Source organism: Heteronotia binoei, chromosome 1, assembly GCF_032191835.1.
Source record: "Heteronotia binoei isolate CCM8104 ecotype False Entrance Well chromosome 1, APGP_CSIRO_Hbin_v1, whole genome shotgun sequence".
In the NCBI taxonomy this organism is placed as follows: domain Eukaryota; kingdom Metazoa; phylum Chordata; class Lepidosauria; order Squamata; family Gekkonidae; genus Heteronotia; species Heteronotia binoei.
In genome coordinates, this window is record NC_083223.1 from 128,889,181 (window position 1) to 128,907,944 (window position 18,764).

Here is an 18,764-nt window from a genome sequence, read left to right on the forward strand (position 1 = left end):
TGATTCACTATCTGATATCCCTTTGATATTTATTTAAAAGCACGAATATGCATGAGTCTGCTAGTTCATGTGTAAATCAAGAGGGTCTATTTTTGAACAAACTGAAGCACTTAGACAAAGAGGAGCTTGTCTCTCCACTACCATCTTACTTTATTGTATGTTGCTGTTAAAGCTTGTTTTCTGCTTGCCAAACTCCAATATAGCTGAAATAAATGAAGGATAGCAAGGTAAGGTGTGTGCAGAGAGTTGCCCTCCGTGTGCATTATGGTAGCAAGCAATATTTACCCTTTCCTTTATTAACAGCGATATTTTAAGGGAACCAACTTCAGATGCCAGTATAGGAGGTTAGTAAACAGTCTTCCTTGGCTCCTAGCTTCCCACAATCCTGTATAGTACTCTTTTCAAGAAATAAAGCTGAACTCCACTCTAAGTAATAAATATCCACATTCCAGTAGGGGACAAAACACAAAGATTGCTAAGAGAATCTAAGGCACTGGCTAAAATGTGCTTTTTTGTTGTTGTTGTATAACAATTTAGTCATCTCTCTTTTTTTTTTGAGCAGGAATGCAGTTAAGGCTGGCTTGGGATCAGGGGGTGTGGCCTAACATGCAAATAAGTTCCTGCTGGGCTTTTTCTATCCCCCCCCCCGAATTTAGCCTTATCTCTTACAGGACTGAGCTTTCTGTTCTCCTATAGATTTATTTCATTCTTTGCTTTAGCCCATATGACCGGATCATATTACAGAAAATCACCATAAAACCATCAATTAGAATAGAGACAGCACACAACAACAGGTCTGAGAGGACTTCTGTCAGAATCCTAGGAACAGAAAACGGCTTTATAAGATTGCATTTAAGTCTGAGAGCTAGTCTAGTGAAGTTGTGTCAGACATATTCAATATCAGAGTACTGGACCAGGACCTAGAAGACTGGGTACAAAACCCCAAACTGCCATGAAGCTTGTTTTGGAGCAGTCACATTCTTTGAGCCTAACTTACTTCATATGAACAAAGCAGGAGTCAAGTTGCACCTTAAAGAGCAACCAATTTTTATTTAGAACATAAGCTTTCATAAATGTTCTAAATAAAAATTGGTTGGTCTTAAATGTGCAACTTGACTCCTGCTTTGTTCAACTGCTGCCCGCTTGGATCTTACTTCATATGGTTGTTGCTCACTATCTTGAGCTCTTTGGAAAAAGGCCAGGATTCAAATGCACTTAATGATACAAGTGGGGCTTTTTTTGTAGAAAAGTCCAGCAGGAACTCATTTGCATATTAGACCAAGCTCCTGACACCAAGTCCCACAGAACTGCTTTCCTGTGTGTTCCTGCTCAAAAAAAGCCTTGGATACAATGCATTGTAATGGGTAGAGTACTGGATTTGGACCAATGAGGACTGTGTTCAAACTCCTGCTCAGTAATGAAATTCACTATTGATCTCTGTATGTGAGGATGTGTGCTTGGACACAAAAGCTTATACCTTAAATAAAACTTTGTTGATCTCAAACTTTGTTCTATTGACCACTCTGTATTAACTTAATCTCAGAGAGTGTATATAAAAGGCAAAACTCTTTGGAGAAAGCACAGAATATATATATGAGTCACTCTCACTAGTAGCAACTTGTGTGCATGTGCTATACACCAAAAAAAGCTCAGGGAGAGGTGCCCCAAATATGCAGAAAAATCTTGGAGTGGGGCATCTTTTCCAAAACAACCAAGATTTTCTTGCATATTTGGAGCATGTCACCCTTAGTTTTTAGCAATGGAAATTCATGTCAGAGAATGTGTACTCTCAGGTGTTTGTTCTCCAGTCTTCCATCCCATAGGAACTTCAGAATTATGCAGATGAATGCACCCTCACAGTTAAAAGCACTGTAGCAAAATAAGCTGGTCTTTGAGAACAACCGTCTTAGGTGAGCCTAATTCCCTTCCCCATAGAAGACTCCCATCCCTGGACACTCTGATTGAGCTGTCATTTCCCAGCTGCAGTGGAGAGGCTGTTATGGCATCCTCAAGAAATGATTGTCTCTGATCCAAACAACAAATTCTGTGTGAGGAAGCAGGCTTCCATGTGTGTATTGCTTGGTAGCTTGCCAACAAAAAGCAAGCCAGGTGTACTTCCAAATGCTCATTGGAGAGTGAATATCACCTATTTGCACTACAGCTTTTAATGGAATGGCTTTTCTTCTTTTTTTATCCTTCTGAGTTCACAGTTTGTTTATCTCCATTATTTATGGTGCGCCTTTCTCAAGGAGACTCAAGGTGGACACAATGCAAGTCAATGCAATCAACAGGATGAAACATCTAATAAACAATGTAATAGGTCTAGGACTACAAAAACCTGAAGCAAAGTTTAAGTACTAAACATTACTTGTTATATAATGCAGAAAATGGTGTTACATAAGTACAAATATAATGCAGTGAGAGCAAGTTAATACACACAGCAACAGATAATATATACTATGCGCAGTACTATAGTCCACAGTCCCATTCCCTTCATTAAATCATCACCCTGAACAGTTCTATTAGAGCATAGCCCTAGTCTAGGAAACCCCCCTCCAAAACAATTCTGTTTTATTTAGTTTGCAGAATACAAAAGGTCTAGGAGCCTTCCTGACCTCCTTAGGCAGCCCATTCCACAAGGTGGAGGCTACTGCAGCAAATGCATGTATTTGGGCAGTCCTTGCTTTTGCAGATGGAGATGGCACCTGGAGATGGCCCTGCTCTGATGAGCAAAGTTGTCATGGCAGAGCACAGGAGGACAGGCAGTAATATAGTTATGTGGTCCAAGGCCAAGAAGGACTTTGTATGTGATAACCAGTACACTGAATTGAACCAAATGGAGTGATGCAGAAAAGAATCCTAAAGAGTGACTGCAGAAATGGCAGGCAATGTGCATGTTCTATATAGCTCCTGATAATAATTGAAGTGTGGCATTCTGCACAAACTGGAGTCTCTGAGTTGACTCTGAGGGGAGACCTAAGTAGAGTACAGTCTAATCTCAGTGTTACTGTGGCATACATTCAGGTGACCAAATTAGCCAAGTCAAGGTAGGGGACCATTTTCCAGGCTGGACAAAGTTGGAAGAAAGCTTTTTTCAAAGCTGTGTTAAGTTGCTTCTCCAGTAGTAATGCAGGGTATAGTATAATCTCTAGGCTCTTAACCAAGTCAGTAAGGGTTGGCTTACGTAGATAACACAACGTAGGAAACACAATGTCTTCAAGACCTCAGGTTTCCCAGCCAGCATTGTCAGCCATTTAACCAAAGCAATCAGATAGTAGTTCAAGATCTCTACTTCATCACTGGGACATATGGATAGAGAGATATAAAGCTGGATGTTGTTAGGATATTGATGGCATCTGATTCCAAAACTATAAATTATTTCTCCTAAGAGCTTTACACAGATATCAAATAGTGTGGGGGATAAGACTGCACATTGTGGAACTTTATAGGACAAATTCCACACTGATAATAACTGGTCTCCCATGGCAACCCTTTAAGTCCAGTCCATAAGGAACATTTTAAATCAATTCAAAATATATTCCCCAATGCCAATTTCTGCTTCCAAACACTTCAATAAGATGCCAATTGTCCTTTCCAAGATTGGGGACAGTGGTGGTGTTAGGGAATAGGGTCTCACCACAATACTCTTTGGTATGTGGTATCCCTCAAGGGGTAATCCTCTCCCAAATGCTATTTAACATCTATATGTGCTCCCTCATCCAACTGATATGGAGTTTCTGGCTGGGCTGTCACCAATATGCAGATGACACCCAGCTGTACCAATTGATGGACGACCACCTGAATATTGCCCCAGATATTTTGACCAAGGGTTTGAACGCTGTGGTTGGTTAAGACAGAACTGCTTAAATCCATCTAAGATGGAAGTTTTGTGGCTGGGACAGGGAAAGTCAAGGTTAGGATGGCAACTCCTGGCTCTTGATGATGTGCATTTAACACCAGTGCCAACCATTAGAAGCCTGGATGATTCTGGATGCCCCCCTTTCTATGGAGGCCCAGGTCACAAATGTGGTCAGACTGGTGTTTTTTCCATCTGTGCCAGGTCAAGCAACTAGTTCCCTTCCTGTCTGGCTTAACCACAGTGATCCATGCAATGGTCACCTCCAAACTCACTCTATGCAGGGCTACCCTTGAGGCTGACCAAAAAATTGCAACTGGTTCAGAATGCAGTGGCATATGTTCTCATGGGAACTTGTTTCAGAGCCCACAGGTTTTTTTTAGTAGAAGGTTTTTATTGATAAATGCAAGATGATACAGATAATTTGTTTCACATTACAAAGACACAAAAAGTATATATTGCTAATATAAACATGCCAAACAGTACAGACATTGCTAAAATTCCAATTCCTGCTACAAAGCTATATAATGCATTCTTAATATAATCCAGTAATTGGCAAATAATCAGCAAAAGCTATTGAGTGAGGTTGTTCAAAAGGAGTAATGGTTGCCACTTGCTCAGAGTCCACATTTAACTGGAGTTCTGCCAGCTGCAGTGGCTTCAGGTTAAATACCAGATCAGGTTCAAGATTTTAGTATTAACCTTCACAGCCCTAAACAGTCTGAAACCAGCATACTTCTGGGACCACGTCTATTGGTACACTTCCCAAAGAACTTTACACTTGATGGATAACAACCTATTGGTGATCCCTGGTCCAAAGAGTCTCCAGCTGTCCTCGATCAGAACCAAGTTTGGTGGGTTTTTTTGGGTTTTTTGACTTTTCATCTGTCTAACTGTGGGATATTTTACTCTTCCCTCTAGATAAGGGGCACTAAGTTGTGCTCTTTTATGTGCCATCTAATTAATTAGTTATATTATTGTAAAAATTGTTTTGGTTGTGAATGTTATCTGCTCTGAGCCCTGTTGTACAGGGGAGGGAGAGCTATAAAAGCAGCAGATAAATCCAGTAGGAGCAACAAAAAGATATGACTTCCTTCTGCATTCAGTCACGTATCATCAACTACAGCCACCATCATCCCATAGCCCAGCCTGAAAGCAGAAGGAAAAGGGTCAAAAAGTTATCCAAGAAGGGGTGGAGTTGGTCCAAAAATTGGAGATTAGAGACAGGGTGATAATCAGTAGTAGATGGGGGAAAAAAACCCACCACTGAGTTGCTGAGGAAAGGTGCCCTGAGTCAGTGATTGATTTATGATTGGTATTATGAGTTCCACAGAAACCATAGGTTTGACTACTATACAGAATTTGTAAGAGAGTTTTCCTTTTTATTTCTATGTGAGATGTACCAGTGGGTAGTGCTTATCTGGGGTGGTTCTCTTGGGTTTTTAATCTAGATATATTGCAGAATATTGATTGAGTCAAAGAGACACCTCTACGCGGCAGTAGATCTACTACCCAACACAGAGAAAGACACACACACAGAGATACTATACCTGCCAAGTGCTTCATCTCACATCTCAACAATGACTGTCCTAATTTCTCCCTGTGGCTTTTATTTTGAGTCTCAGATAGCTGCATCTTCATCTCATGCAGACACCCATCCACCCTTCCTCCAGCTAGACAGGAAATCTATTTCCTTCATACCTGATGGACATTTAACCAGGGACATTTCCTTTGTTATGAGGAATAGATAGATCCCAAGCTTTTGCATGCTTTTACACAATTGGAATGAATGATTTACTGGAAGACTGAAATTTCTTCTCAGTGAAATAAATGGCTGACATTCAGCAGATACACAGTTCAAAACCCTGCAGGGTAGAAAACTCTGGAGTGAGGAATATTCATCTCCTCTCCCCAGTATGAAATTAAGCTGTACAATGAAATAGTTAAGGTGCTCCCAGGCTCCCTAGAAAGTTGAAATTGGGTACATATAGTGCAAGATTAATTCACTACTATAAAAGACTGAAAAATGTGGGGTTTTGTGGCTAACCATCAAAACATGAAACATCGAGTCTGCCTCATTTCCAGACAGACTATGATGGATGAAACATTAAGGTCATGGGAATTGCATTGCCTCTTTGATCTTGGATTTTGGGGAGCAGCAGGAGCAACCTAGAACATGTCTCTAACTGAAAACATTTCAATTACACCTCTACATTGCCCAGAATAATGACTCCAGTTTATTGGGTGAAATGTTAAAAAAAAACCTGATTTGGAAACAGGAACTTTATGTAGAATCCCTGGTCTTCCACATTTCCCAGGTAAGGGGAAAATGCTGTTTACACGATTATGCATGGGACAGAGAAGGTAGAGAAAGAAGTACTTTTCTCCCTTTCTCACAATACAAGAACTCATGGGCACTCAATGAAATTGCTGAGCAGTCAGGCTAGAACAGATAAAAGGAAGTACTTCTTCACCCAAAGGGTGATTAACACATGGAATTCATTGCCACAGGAGGTGGCAGCTACAAGCACAGCCAGCTTCAAGAGGGGATTGGATAAACATATGGAGCAGAAGTCCATCAGTGGCTATTAGCCAAATCGTATTATTGGAATTCTCTATCTGGGACAGTAATGCTCTGTATTCTTGGTACTTGGGGGGGGGGCACAGTGGGATGGCTTCTAGTTTCCTAGCCCCACTGATGGACCTCCTGATGGCACCTGGGTTTTTTGGCCACTGTGTGACACAGTGTTGGACTGGATAGGCAACTGGCCTGATCCAACATGGCTTCTCTTATGTTCTTATGTTCTCTTATGTTATTAATCCTGACTAAAGTGAACTGTAAAACTTCAGACTGTAGATGGTCACAGTCACCACTGAATGATCCTCTATGCAAAAATGGAAGATACATGCTTCCTGATGGGTTTATTTTCAAATTGTGGGATATTTTTTACAAAGACAGCATACAAAATGTAAGACAACCACTACAGATCAAAGTAGTGTAGTCTGTTCTTTCACCTCAGGATGCTGTCTGCTGTTTTAGTCTCATCTAATTCTACTGCATGTGTAGACTGGTTCCAGGATAAAAGAGGAGGAGGAGGCATACAATGGAATCCCACAAAGAGTTACACCTTTTTAAGACAATTGAAGTCAATAGACTTAGAAGGGTATAACTGTTTGGAACTGAACTGTTAGGGTTAGTACTGTTGTGCCAGGTGACAGAATGCTAATAAATTTGTGGTTGTTGGTATTGGAAGTGAAAGCGCTGTCCCCTGCATCAGCCTCCAGACATCAAAGCAACAGAGTAGACAGCTAGATAATCACACTTACCCTTTCTTTCTACACATATACTCTTCTGCCTCTATCCCTTTGAAGTGTAGTTGGTTTTCTCAGGGAAACTCCTTTCCATCCATTCATCCTCTCTCACACAATGCTTATGCCCTTTCCCTGCACACACCAGAAGAGACAACATGGCGTCTGCTCCTGGCACCATTAGGCAGATAGCCCTCTTGCCATCTGCTTCCAGCCCTAGCTAATAAGTTAGTAATCTATCCTGTCTCAGCTTTTTCGCATCCGAAGTGTATTTCTCTAATAAAGAGAGGAGTATTTTCTCCTTTTAAACTTGCAATGTAGCTCTGTGTAGTTCTGTAGGCTGAGTAACCTGGTTAAGTGACACTCCTGCATTTGTAGCTTTATTAAAGCATTCTGCTAACTAGTGAGAACTGGCCTAACTATACCAGTTAATCCCAATGGTTGGTGCATGATGTGGTGCCATATGAAGCTGCAGTATGCAGCCAAGTGTTATATAATAAAGGTCATGATGGCAAAGACTGGGCAAACTTAGGGGTTCTGTGCTTGACAAAACCCCAAAGATTTTTTTTTAGATATATGATTTATCCATGTGGTGGCAGCTCAAAACCATGTGGTTATCACGTAATTAGGTTCTTTGCTCGATACTGAGCAAGCAGCTTAATATGTCTGTGCAAAACTCTCACACAGGTTCATTTTTTTTGTAGAGCTTAAAACAGAAAAAAAGTTTTCTTTTTTTCTTAAAACAGAAAAAAAGTTATAGGATAAAGCTTCTATTCAAAGTGACAAAAATGCACTGTTATTATTTATTAGCTGCTAACTCTAAGCCTGCGCAATGAGATTTTTATAAGGCACTCTGTTACCATAGTATCAAATCTCTTCAGGTTTTTTACATGTATTTATACTTACTGTTCCCTTATTTGGCAGGATATTTCTAAACCATACATTTTGTAGCTAAGAAATTAGAGGGAAAAGGGATAATAAAAGAATATGTCTCGAAGGAGTCTGAAGTCTTGTAGTCCTCAAGCTTGGATGGAGGCATGTCATTACACCCAACAGCGAAATAGTATTCTGTGAAAATGATAGAAGAGGCCAAGATGTGCAATGCTAGAGATGCACAAGTAACAAATAATACATTTAATAAAACAGGAGACAGGCAGATGGCTCAGACACATGTGCCTTATGCTAAAAGGTGAGTTGAAAACTGCAAAAGTCACCAGATAATCAGGCTGGATGAGGGTGGGGTATGAGGAATTGTTTTCTAATTTCAAATACGTTGAGGACCTCAGAAGCTCTTCCAGTTACTATGCAGTCACTTCTACATTTGTCCAGTGGTGCTTTTTTTGTAAGAGCTAAAACTGATCTTGCACAAGACAGTTTCCAACAACCTTTTGTAAATTAAAAGAAGAGTGTGCAGGCAACTGGTGGTGCTTATTTGCAATGCATGGCGCGGCTCTGTGAGATCATGCATGAACTGAAGTTTCTCAAGAAAAAGAAACATGGATGCTGCTTAGAACAAAACTATTGTGTTCAAAAGTCTGTCTTCTTGGAGTACCATCCATTGTATCTCAGGGGACTAAAAAGGCTTATTAAAGACATTAATGAATTGCCCACTCTCAGATGCTTAGGGTAGGCAATTCAATTGCTGTCTTTAATAAGCTTTTCCTGAACTACCACTTGGTCTAGGAGACTATGTAAGAATTGCAATTTTTAATGGTTAAAATGAAATAGAGGAAATTTACAGCTGTACTATCAGTTGGTCCTTGTATACTGTCTTTATTTAACATTCCTACTGAATTATTTGAATGCATCCACACTCAGATTCTTTTAGGCTGGTCAAGATATTTAAGCCTTGTTTCACCAGAAAGGTCTTCTTCAGTCTGCCAATTCAACCTTGCATAGTTCTGATCAATATCTATTCTGAATGGAGGAAATACAACTCTGGCCTCTTCTATACTTGCAGCAGAGTGTGGTATGATTATGCTGAGGTTATGGAGCATATTGTTTCCCTTCATGCTACATGTAGGAATTGTCATTTTGAAACCTCCCATATTAAAAGTTCCCTGCAAATTCTAGGAAGAGTAATTCTAACCCAGCCTATACCCAGCTACATAGGTTTTATCCTTGCATTCTTTAGCACCCATCAGGTTGGCTGGATCTGTCGAAACAAGAAACACTTTAAAATGTAAATATTAGGGCAGATGTTTCAGATATGAATATTCCTAATCCCAGGAATCACCTGAAAATTATTGTGCATTGTTTCATTGACCTCACCCAAATTATGTGCATATCTGAAACCTTATTAGCTGTTCAATGTTCTACTAGCAACAAAGCAAAGAAGATATAATTTTTATTTAGTGCAATTTCAGTAGAATATTTTTAGAGAAATCAAAACAACTGAAACATAAGCATGTACCTACCAGGGGATACACAATTTTCTAGATTGCATTTGGCCACCAGATGGTGCTCAAAAATTCACACAAATTAAATTGATACATGCAGGTGGAAGGAAAACTGAGGGGGGAAATTAAAACATAGACCTGAGATGTAAGTCCCCCTAAGCTGATTCAATTCTAAATATTCACTAGCATAGATAATACTCTGCACCAGCATAGTTCTACCATTGCACTGGCAGTTTTGGCTACTGAAGTACCTTTATCAGGGCAAATGGCAGAAGTAGGTGGAAAGTGAATATGAATCCCTTAGTCAGTGCCTTTGCTCAACAACACTTTCCCCTCATCACTGCAATGGCAGAACAGAAGACTTGCAGTAGTTGGAAAATAAGTGCTGTTCCAGAAGAGTACTTACCCTGTTCCGCCATCCTACAATTGCAAGGAAAGTTAGGATTCTGAATAATTCTGCAATTAATCACAGCACTAAAGAGAGAGCCAGCCAATTAAATCTGATCCCAGATATCAAAGAAAGTGGCATTGGCGGCATTGTTTTGTTTTCGTCCCCACAGAACTTAAAAGAATTTAAGTGAGAATTTGTTAATGGATGCACTGGGAAAAGGTCACAACCAGCCAATGGCCAAGGGACATGAAAGGGTGAAGATTGTCTTAACATCCTTTCAGATACACTTCCTAAGAATTCAGAGGTGAACAACTTCTAGAAATCCTAAATTCTTTGCTTTAGCTGAGTCTTCAAGAACAAGGCACACACACAGGAAAGTTGGAAAGAAGGAGCCTGCATATTAAATTGGTGAACATATGAACATATGAAGCTGCCTTATGCTGAATCAGACCCTCGGTCCATCAAAGTCAGTATTGTCTACTCAGACTGGCAGTGGCTCTCCAGGATCTCAAGCTGAAGTTTTTTACACCTACTTGCCTGGACCCTTTTCAGTTGGAGATGCCAGGGATTGAACCTGGGACCTTCTGCTTACCAAGCAGATGCTCTACCACTGAACCACCGTCCCTCCCCACTTCCAAACATACTTCATTCTTTACCCTGAGTTTACAGCACATTCAAATATGGCCAGAGAGTATCTTCTCTTGAAATCAATTTACAGATTAACTGAATTACTACTACTGCTGTTGCTGCTGAATTAGCAACTCTTCCATGCTCCACAGGTCTAAGTAGTGTTTCACATGTCGAGGGCATTTAATGAGGAATCAACAAATGGGGATTGCATCATAGTAATGATTTTGTTGAAATTTTTCAAAGTCATTATATGTGTTGAAATGTATCTACTGCCAATTATATTCTATCATTGGAGGCAAAGTTATACTCCTCTGAAAACTTGTTCAAGGTCATACCTTCCATAAAACTTGTGCACATTCTTACTGCCATAGAATGAGATGTACTTTACCTACAGCAGCCATTGAGGCCTCATTTTGAGTTGTACAGGTTAAGAATATATGAAAATTCCCTTGTAGCAGACAAATGTTCATGGCTGTCACAAGCAATTAATCACAGCGATTAAGTGTTTCAGGTTTGTTTGTTTTTAAATCTCTTCAGGGAATATTTTTAATAATTACTCTGTTCTGACCTAAAGTTGCTCACTTTAAAGTCAGAAGTTTATACAAAAAATGAGAGAAAAAGCTGATGTTGGACCTTCTGCTATTTTTTCAGTTCCTTTCAAGAACAATGTGGTGTTTCCAGAGTGATGCATCATCATACCGTGGCTGCAGCTTGTATAGTAATGGGAATTCCAATCCACTGTATTGAACACTATTTTCAATTAACTATTACTGGCTAGTTTAATGACTTTTAATTTATATTTTCACGATGTATAGATTTTATGGCTCCAGTTTTTTGGTGGGAGGAAGTGGTCCTCCTAGCAAGTATCCAGACCTTGGGGGGAGGGAGAAGCCCAAACTTTCCCACTGCCCCCAGCCTCTGGCCAACTCCCTTCCCATGCCTGGATCCACAAAAGTTGGGTCGCAGCTATGTTGGGCTCTCTTTGCTTGTTACCCATCTTGGGTCCCAATTTTCTGGGAGAAATATAAGTTTATAACAGCCCCCCCAAGCCCCAGATACCCACAAGTCAATTCTCTATTCTATCTTATGGGAATCAGTCTCCATAGGGAATAATGGAGTGCCCAGAAGACATTTTCCTCCCCCCCCCCCTGCATTTTCCTATGACCCTGAAGCAGGGGAGGGCCTCCAAATGGGTGGATCCCCTGCCCCCACCTGGGGATTGGCAACCCTAAATGCTGTAGCTAGAGAGTCGACTGGAATGGATCATAGGGACTATATCAGTCCAGTTTGCTTCCAGAATCAATTCAAGGTGTTGGACCTTTAAAGCCCTGTATGGCCTGGGATCAACATAGCTTAAGGATTGCCTTCTGTCATATGAACCTACCCATACACTCAATTTATCTTTGGAGGTCCTGTTTCTATTGTCCCCACCATCTGTGGCTAGATGGATGCCAATCTGAGAAAGGACTTTCTTGGTCGTGGAACCAAAGCTTTGAAACTCACTCCCCTAGGGTCTTTCACCAGCAAGTGAAGACTTTTTAGTTTTGTTTGGGATACCCATAATAACGATTACTGTTACCGGCCATACTTCCTGTTTCTTGTGTTTGTTTGTGTGTTTTTATTGAATCACTTTATAATTTTAAATATGTCTTAAATTGTTCAAAGGCTTTACAGTTGTTTTATGTTGGCCACCTTGGGGATCCTTTGGGTAGAAAGGCAGTAGAAATATCTTTTAAATAAATTGATAATTCTTCAGATTTTCCAGACAGCTTCAAGTTAGTCAATGTTGCATCTCTTAAAGGCGTGGCCATGTCCTTACATGAGAAAAGAGTGAGAATCAGCAATGGAGTAATGGTTAAAATGTCAGGCTAAGAATCTCAGTAAACCCATGTTTGAATCCCTATTCTCTCATGGAAGCTTGATGGGTGACCTTTGGCCAGTCACAAACTCAGCTTAACATGCCTCACAAGGTTGTTGCTAGGATAAAATGAAGGAGAGGTGGATGATATAAGCTGTTTTTTGTTCCCATTGGAGAGAAAGGAGGGATATGATATACATAAAGCAAATAAATCTCCTATCTGCCCCTTCTGTCTTAAAAACCGAAGTGTGACAGCTATATGCTTATTTTTTCCCTCCCCCAGTCTGTAATAGTTCATCTCCTTGTAATGGAATTTTGTGCTTTATTGCAAACACATTCATCCATAACAGAAGCTTACTTCAAAGTATGGTTGATCCCTTTCTGAATTGGGCTAATTGGCTTCCAGCTCTACAAGAATAAGATGATAGAGCTGGACTGTGTGAAAAAAACTAGACTGTGAGATCAACAACCAAAGGAAATCCTTAAACTGTTCATTAGTATCAGCAGTGAGGACATTTCAACAAACACCACTTCAGAGTCTAAATCTTAGCAGTAGTGTGTGAGAATATTAAATCAGGTTAGCTGGGAGAGATCCAAATTTCTCTTACCTGTGTAAATTTGCTGTAAATGTAATTGGTTTAGAAGTAAAGGACTGTCCAAGTGACTGAAATTAGTTGCTTGTGTCCCATTTCCCAGCATTTCCTAGATGTCAAGAAGAACCTAGTCGAATAGTCACAGTACTATATTGGTTTTTAGTTCCTCTTTCAGTGTGTTATTGTTTATATACTCTTCTGCTGTCAATCTGTTGTCGTTACTGAAAGTTGAAAATGTATTCATGAGACAATCTGAGATAACACTTTTTTTAAAAAAAAGAGGAGAAAATAGCTCATCCAAAACAAAACCTATGCATGGTACTTGGTCCAGTTCATTCCATTTTCATAAGGACTTGCACAGCAGAATAACCATCTGGATACAGAGCAATGGCCTACCAAAGAGATGCTTTTATGTAGCAAACAATTTGAAGATTCCTAAAGGGCAGAGAACAGTAAAACAGCCAAAGTGCAAAAGTAGAGCTGAGTAACCTGTGAGTTACAAACCACATGGAAGGATGTTCTGAATGATGCTCATATTGCAGCAATTAGTGGAGGAAGTAGATACCTCACCCGTCTGAACATTTCATTTGCAACACTTCTGAGTTTAGTTCGCTGCTTATTTGTAGTGCCCTAACATTTGACAGCACCATTGATTTTTGTGCCTTAACTCTTTGGTATTAACTAGCCCCTGGAGAAAATCAAATCCTCACTTTCTTGGTTAATCTTTTTATCCCTTGCTTCCCTCTGCCTTTCTTCCAAATGCTTGTTTTCAGTATCCTCTATTAACAAAGAAAAGTCAGTCTTCAAGTCAAGTATGTTTTAGATTTTAGAAAGTCTTATTATATTAAAAATGTCATTCTGCAGGAGAACAAAGCTGAGTGTAGAATCTTTGTCATACTTGGGTGCCCTCGCCCTCCCGCAATTGTTCTTGTTACAATTAATGAGCTCATACAAAGCACATAGTATAGTTATCCAACTGATTCTATAACCCAGGGCATTTTACAACCATATTTATACAAAAGAGAGTAGCATTTCAATGTGTTAATATTACCATGAGTGGCAAGTAAGGTTTCCAAGTGGGATTTTAGATACTTGAAAGCTTCAGTTAACTAAGATTTGCATGATCTGAATGATAAATGTAGTTTCTGGTAATTTAGCAACTATTCAGACAGTGCTGGTGTCACACTGGAATAAAATAATCATTTGTTTTGTTTAGGAAATTATGGTGAGAGTGGCATGGAAGCCTTCAAAGAGCTGGCTGCTCAAGAGGGTCTTTGCATTGCTCATTCAGACAAGATCTACAGCAATGCTGGAGAAAAGAGCTTTGACCGACTGTTGCAGAAGCTCCGGGACAGGTTGCCGAAGGCCCGAGTTGTGGTTTGCTTTTGTGAAGGAATGACTGTCAGGGGGATTCTCATAGCTATGAGACGACTGAAAGTGCTGGGAGAGCTTCTCCTGATTGGAAGGTAAGTGCTTTAACTCATGCTTACGTTATACCGAAAGGAGGAAAAGTAAAAATTTCTATTGGATTGAAACCTTCACTCTATATGTAGGTTTTATGGGGATGCTGTTAAAACTTTTTGATGTTGTAAATATTTCCCATTTCTGATAACCAAATATTTCACGTTCACCATTTTTGACTATAATGTATTTATTATGAACTGATCTAACATGGAGGGACTGTGGGTCACTGACAGAGCATCTGCTTGGCATGCAGAAGGTCCAAGGTTCAATGTCCAGCATCTCCAGCATGAAAAAAATATATTGGCTAGTAGGTGATTTGAAAGATTTCTTCCTGAGACCTTGGAGATCTGCTGCCAATTTCAGTAGACAATGCTGACCTTAATGGACCAATGGTCTGATTCAGTATAAGGCAGCTTCATCTATTCATGTCATTTTCTCCATAAAGGCTCCAGTGGAATTTCTACTATTCCAAGGACGAGTCCATGACTTGCAATTGGTGCCATTGCAAGAACCAGATGTAGAATCCTGACCTGCCCAAGATCTATTCTTTCATTTTCCCTTTGGGGTGGGGGTGGAAAGTAAGATACAAATGTTTACATAAATAGAATACAAATTCAAAATACTTATATGAGAATAATAATCACTACAATCTCCTAATTCCTGTCTGTTGACTCTTTTGGGATTGGGTCTTAAGCGAGACCTACATCTAGCATTGCTTAAGGACTCAGTCACTCTTTTATGGAACTTTCCAAACTCCTTGCTTCCCAATTAGTTCACTCACCTTGGTGGTGAACTTTTCAAGGTCCTGATCACCCAATTGATTATGTAATTCCTTTATTTAAAGAATCCATTATTAGGAATGTTTGAACACCCACTGGTGTTTTGCTCACCAGCTGCAAGCAGGGCGATAGGGTTTGTGAAGGGCTCGACCAGATTCATTGGGTTATTTTTCACAAGTTGGAACCTTATGGTGCAGTATTTCATACATGCACACATCATCACCAGATGGGAGTTTCCTCCCTCTCCCACAGATCTGTTACTACTACTTGCCTCTTGGCAGCCAGACATATGGATAAACAGTGAGTGGATTGGCCAGTGATTGCAAAGAAAACTATATTTTTGAAGGCTTATTTTTCAGTGTTTGCTTAGTCCAGGTTGTCATCGATGTTGTTTTGCACATGGACATTTTTGCACAGCCTTGTGGGGTTGAAGTATCTCCCCTGCCCTGCCCTCCCCACATAATTTAATTGCCTGACCTGACTGTCTGTGACATTAAGGGGCAGTCATTTTCACTTGTGGAAGTGAAGTGGGAAAAACCAAATCCTAGCTCCCAGGATATTGCAACTATTAAGCACAGTGCATTTGTCTACAGAATTTGTTTGCCATGGGGTTTGTGGCACTGGCACCCCTCACTATTGTAAGATTTCCAGATTTCTTTAATTTCCTCTAAAAGCAACCCTGGTAAACCATCTCTTGCCTTGAAAACCCTACTACAGGAATGCCATAAGTCAGCTGTGACCGGATGGCACTTTTTACTGACTTGAGCATGGTTAGTTAAATTCAAGGACTTATAATCAAGACATTCTGCAAATGCTGTTATCCTTTAGAGGGATACATAGCCATAATTTCCTTCAGGAAAAATTTCTTAATAGATCTTGCAGATGAGACATATTCCTGTTTATAACTTCTACATTAGATATTTGAAGAAGGGAATTATCAACGGATCATTGCAGCTTTTCCCTAGGAACTGGCTTCACCTTTTATAAAAGAGCCTAAACTTGGCAAACAAATTCCCCACATAGTGGAAATCTAGATTTCTCCATGCTTTCATACCAACAAGATCTTACAGTAGTTTTCTCCTGCCAGTTACCATAATTTTGCTATGAAAAAGATACAGCCGAGTTTTGTCATTTACACAGATTTTGGCTGCCGGTTTAGAAGTTCACTGCAGCAGTTTAATAAGTAATCCATGGCTGGTTAAAAATATTAACTCTGTGCTTGGAAGTCCCTAGATCAAATTTTTGTTCTGACATGAACTGGCTGAAATTAAGAAATCTACAGTCTTCGATATATGCATAATAATACTGCCCTATTTTACAAGGACATTGTAAAGACTGCAGACAGAATGAGGAATAGTGCAATATAATTACTGAGAGTTGTTGTTTTTAAGAATTCAACAACTTAATGCAGTTAAGTCTATAAATTAACCAAAATAGCTAAAAATAAGACTTCCATTGTGGCTCTGAATAAAAGAAAGGGATTGACTTGCATGATGATGTGAGCTTCCCAGGGTCATCTGTCTAGTCTTGAATACAGAATGTGACACAAGATGCACCTTTGGTCTGATCCAGTTAAGGAAATACTTGTTCAATTCAGTGTCTGATTGAGAACAGAGTGGAATTAGTAGGCATTCTACCCAGCCAACTTTGTCCTCTAAAGCTTTGTGGGTGAGAACTAGCCCTAGATCTTAGGAAATCAGTTACATCTCAGCAGTTTCTACACAACAGTTGCAGTGTGCAATCTACACTATTAGGGTTGCCAGCCTCCTGGTGAGGCCTGGAGATTCCCCCAGAATTGCAACTGATCTCCTCAACCCTGCCTTCCCCAGGCTCACCACCAGATCTCCAGGAATTTTCCAACCTGGAGTTGGCAGCCCCACACTACTCATAAAGAAAATGCCTTGCATCCTGCTACCTGTTTCAAATGAGATAAAGGCTGAAGAGTGGTGGTAAATTCTGCCAATTTCCCTCTTTGACTGCAGATCCCCACTTTGTTCGTTGTTATTAATAAGAATTTACTGACCCTCCAAAACAAATCTGAGGGGGTTCAATTGGCTACAGCAAAAGGAGTATTCTCTGCTAGCTCAGAGAATACAAACCCCTGTGATGATCTTTTGTAGAGGTTGTGTCTGGAATATGGCACTTTTATAGACAAATGATTAACTTCTGCAGGCCATCATCCGTATCTTTTGTCTTTCCAGATTATTTTAGCTGTGCATTTGAAGTGATAATTGTGTTCAGTGATATTATGTGAATCATACTGTCAGCTTAAGAAAGTATTTAAAAATATTTAGTCTGGGCAAAGACTCTAGATTTTTTTTGTACAGTCGAGTCCGACTCTTTGCAACCCCATGGACAAAGTCAGGCCAGGCCCTCCTATCTTCCACCATCCTCCGAAGTCTGCTCAAATTCGTGTTTGTTACATCAGTAACGCTGTCCAGCCATCTCATCTTTTGCTGTCCCCTTCTTCTTTTGCCTTCTGTCTTTCCCAGCATCAGGATCTTCTCCAGTGAGTGCTCCCTTCTCATTTGGTGGCCAAAGTATTTGAGTTTCAGCTTCAGCATCTGACCTTCCAAGGAACAGTCTGGGCTGATTTCCCTTAGGACTGACTGATTTGATCTTCTTGCAGTCCAAGGGACTCTCAAGGTTCTTCTCCAGCACCACAGCTGGAAAGCATCTATTTTTCTGTGCTCAGCCTTCCTCATGGTCCAGCTCTCACAGCCATACATTCCTACTGGGAATACTATCGCTTTAACTATACGGACTTTTGTTGGCAGGGTGATGTCTCTACTTTTTATTATATTGCCCAGGTTCGCCATAGCTGTCCTCCCAAGGAGCAAATGTCTTTTAATTTCATGACTAAAGTCACCATCTGCAGTGATCTTGGATCCCAGAAATGTGAAGTCTGTCACTACTTCCATGTCTTCCCCTTCTATTTGCCAAGGTGTGATGGGGCTGGATGCCATGATCTTAGTTTTTTTGATGTTGAGTTTCAAGCCTACTTTTGTGCTCTCCTCTTTCACTCTCAACAAGAGATTCTTTAGGTCCTCCTCACTTTCTGCCATTAAAGTGGTGTCATCTGCATATCTGAGGTTGTTGATTTTTTTCCCGGCAATCTTAATTCTGGCTTGTGCTTCATGCAGGTCAGCATTTCACATGATGTACTCTGCATATAAATTAAATAAGCAGGGTGACAATATACATCCTTGTTGAACTCCTTTTGCTATTCTAAACCAATCAGTTGTTCCATATTCCATTCTGACAGTTGCTTCTTGACCCTTATACAGGTTTCTCAGGAGACATGTGAGGTGGTCTGGTACTCCCATCTCTTTAAGGACTTGCCATAGTTTGTTGTGATCCACACAATCAAAGGCTTTAGCATAGTCAATGAAACAGGAATAGACGTTTTTCTGATACTCCCATGCTTTCTCCATAATCCATCGAATACTGGAATTTGATCTCTAGTTCCTCTACCTCCTTGAAAC

The 18,764-nt window shown here is 40.2% G+C and overlaps 1 protein-coding gene across 4 annotated transcripts in view; it reads left to right on the forward strand.

The window, feature by feature from the left end:
- GRM1 (glutamate metabotropic receptor 1) overlaps positions 1-18,764 on the forward strand; it is a 338,953-nt gene that overhangs the window by 81,960 nt on the left and 238,229 nt on the right. For all 4 annotated transcript variants that reach the window (XM_060240640.1, XM_060240615.1, XM_060240631.1 and 1 more), the window contains exon 3: positions 14,253-14,502. In XM_060240640.1, the coding sequence (XP_060096623.1) occupies positions 14,253-14,502 (250 nt within the window). The remainder of the gene's footprint in view (positions 1-14,252; positions 14,503-18,764) is intronic.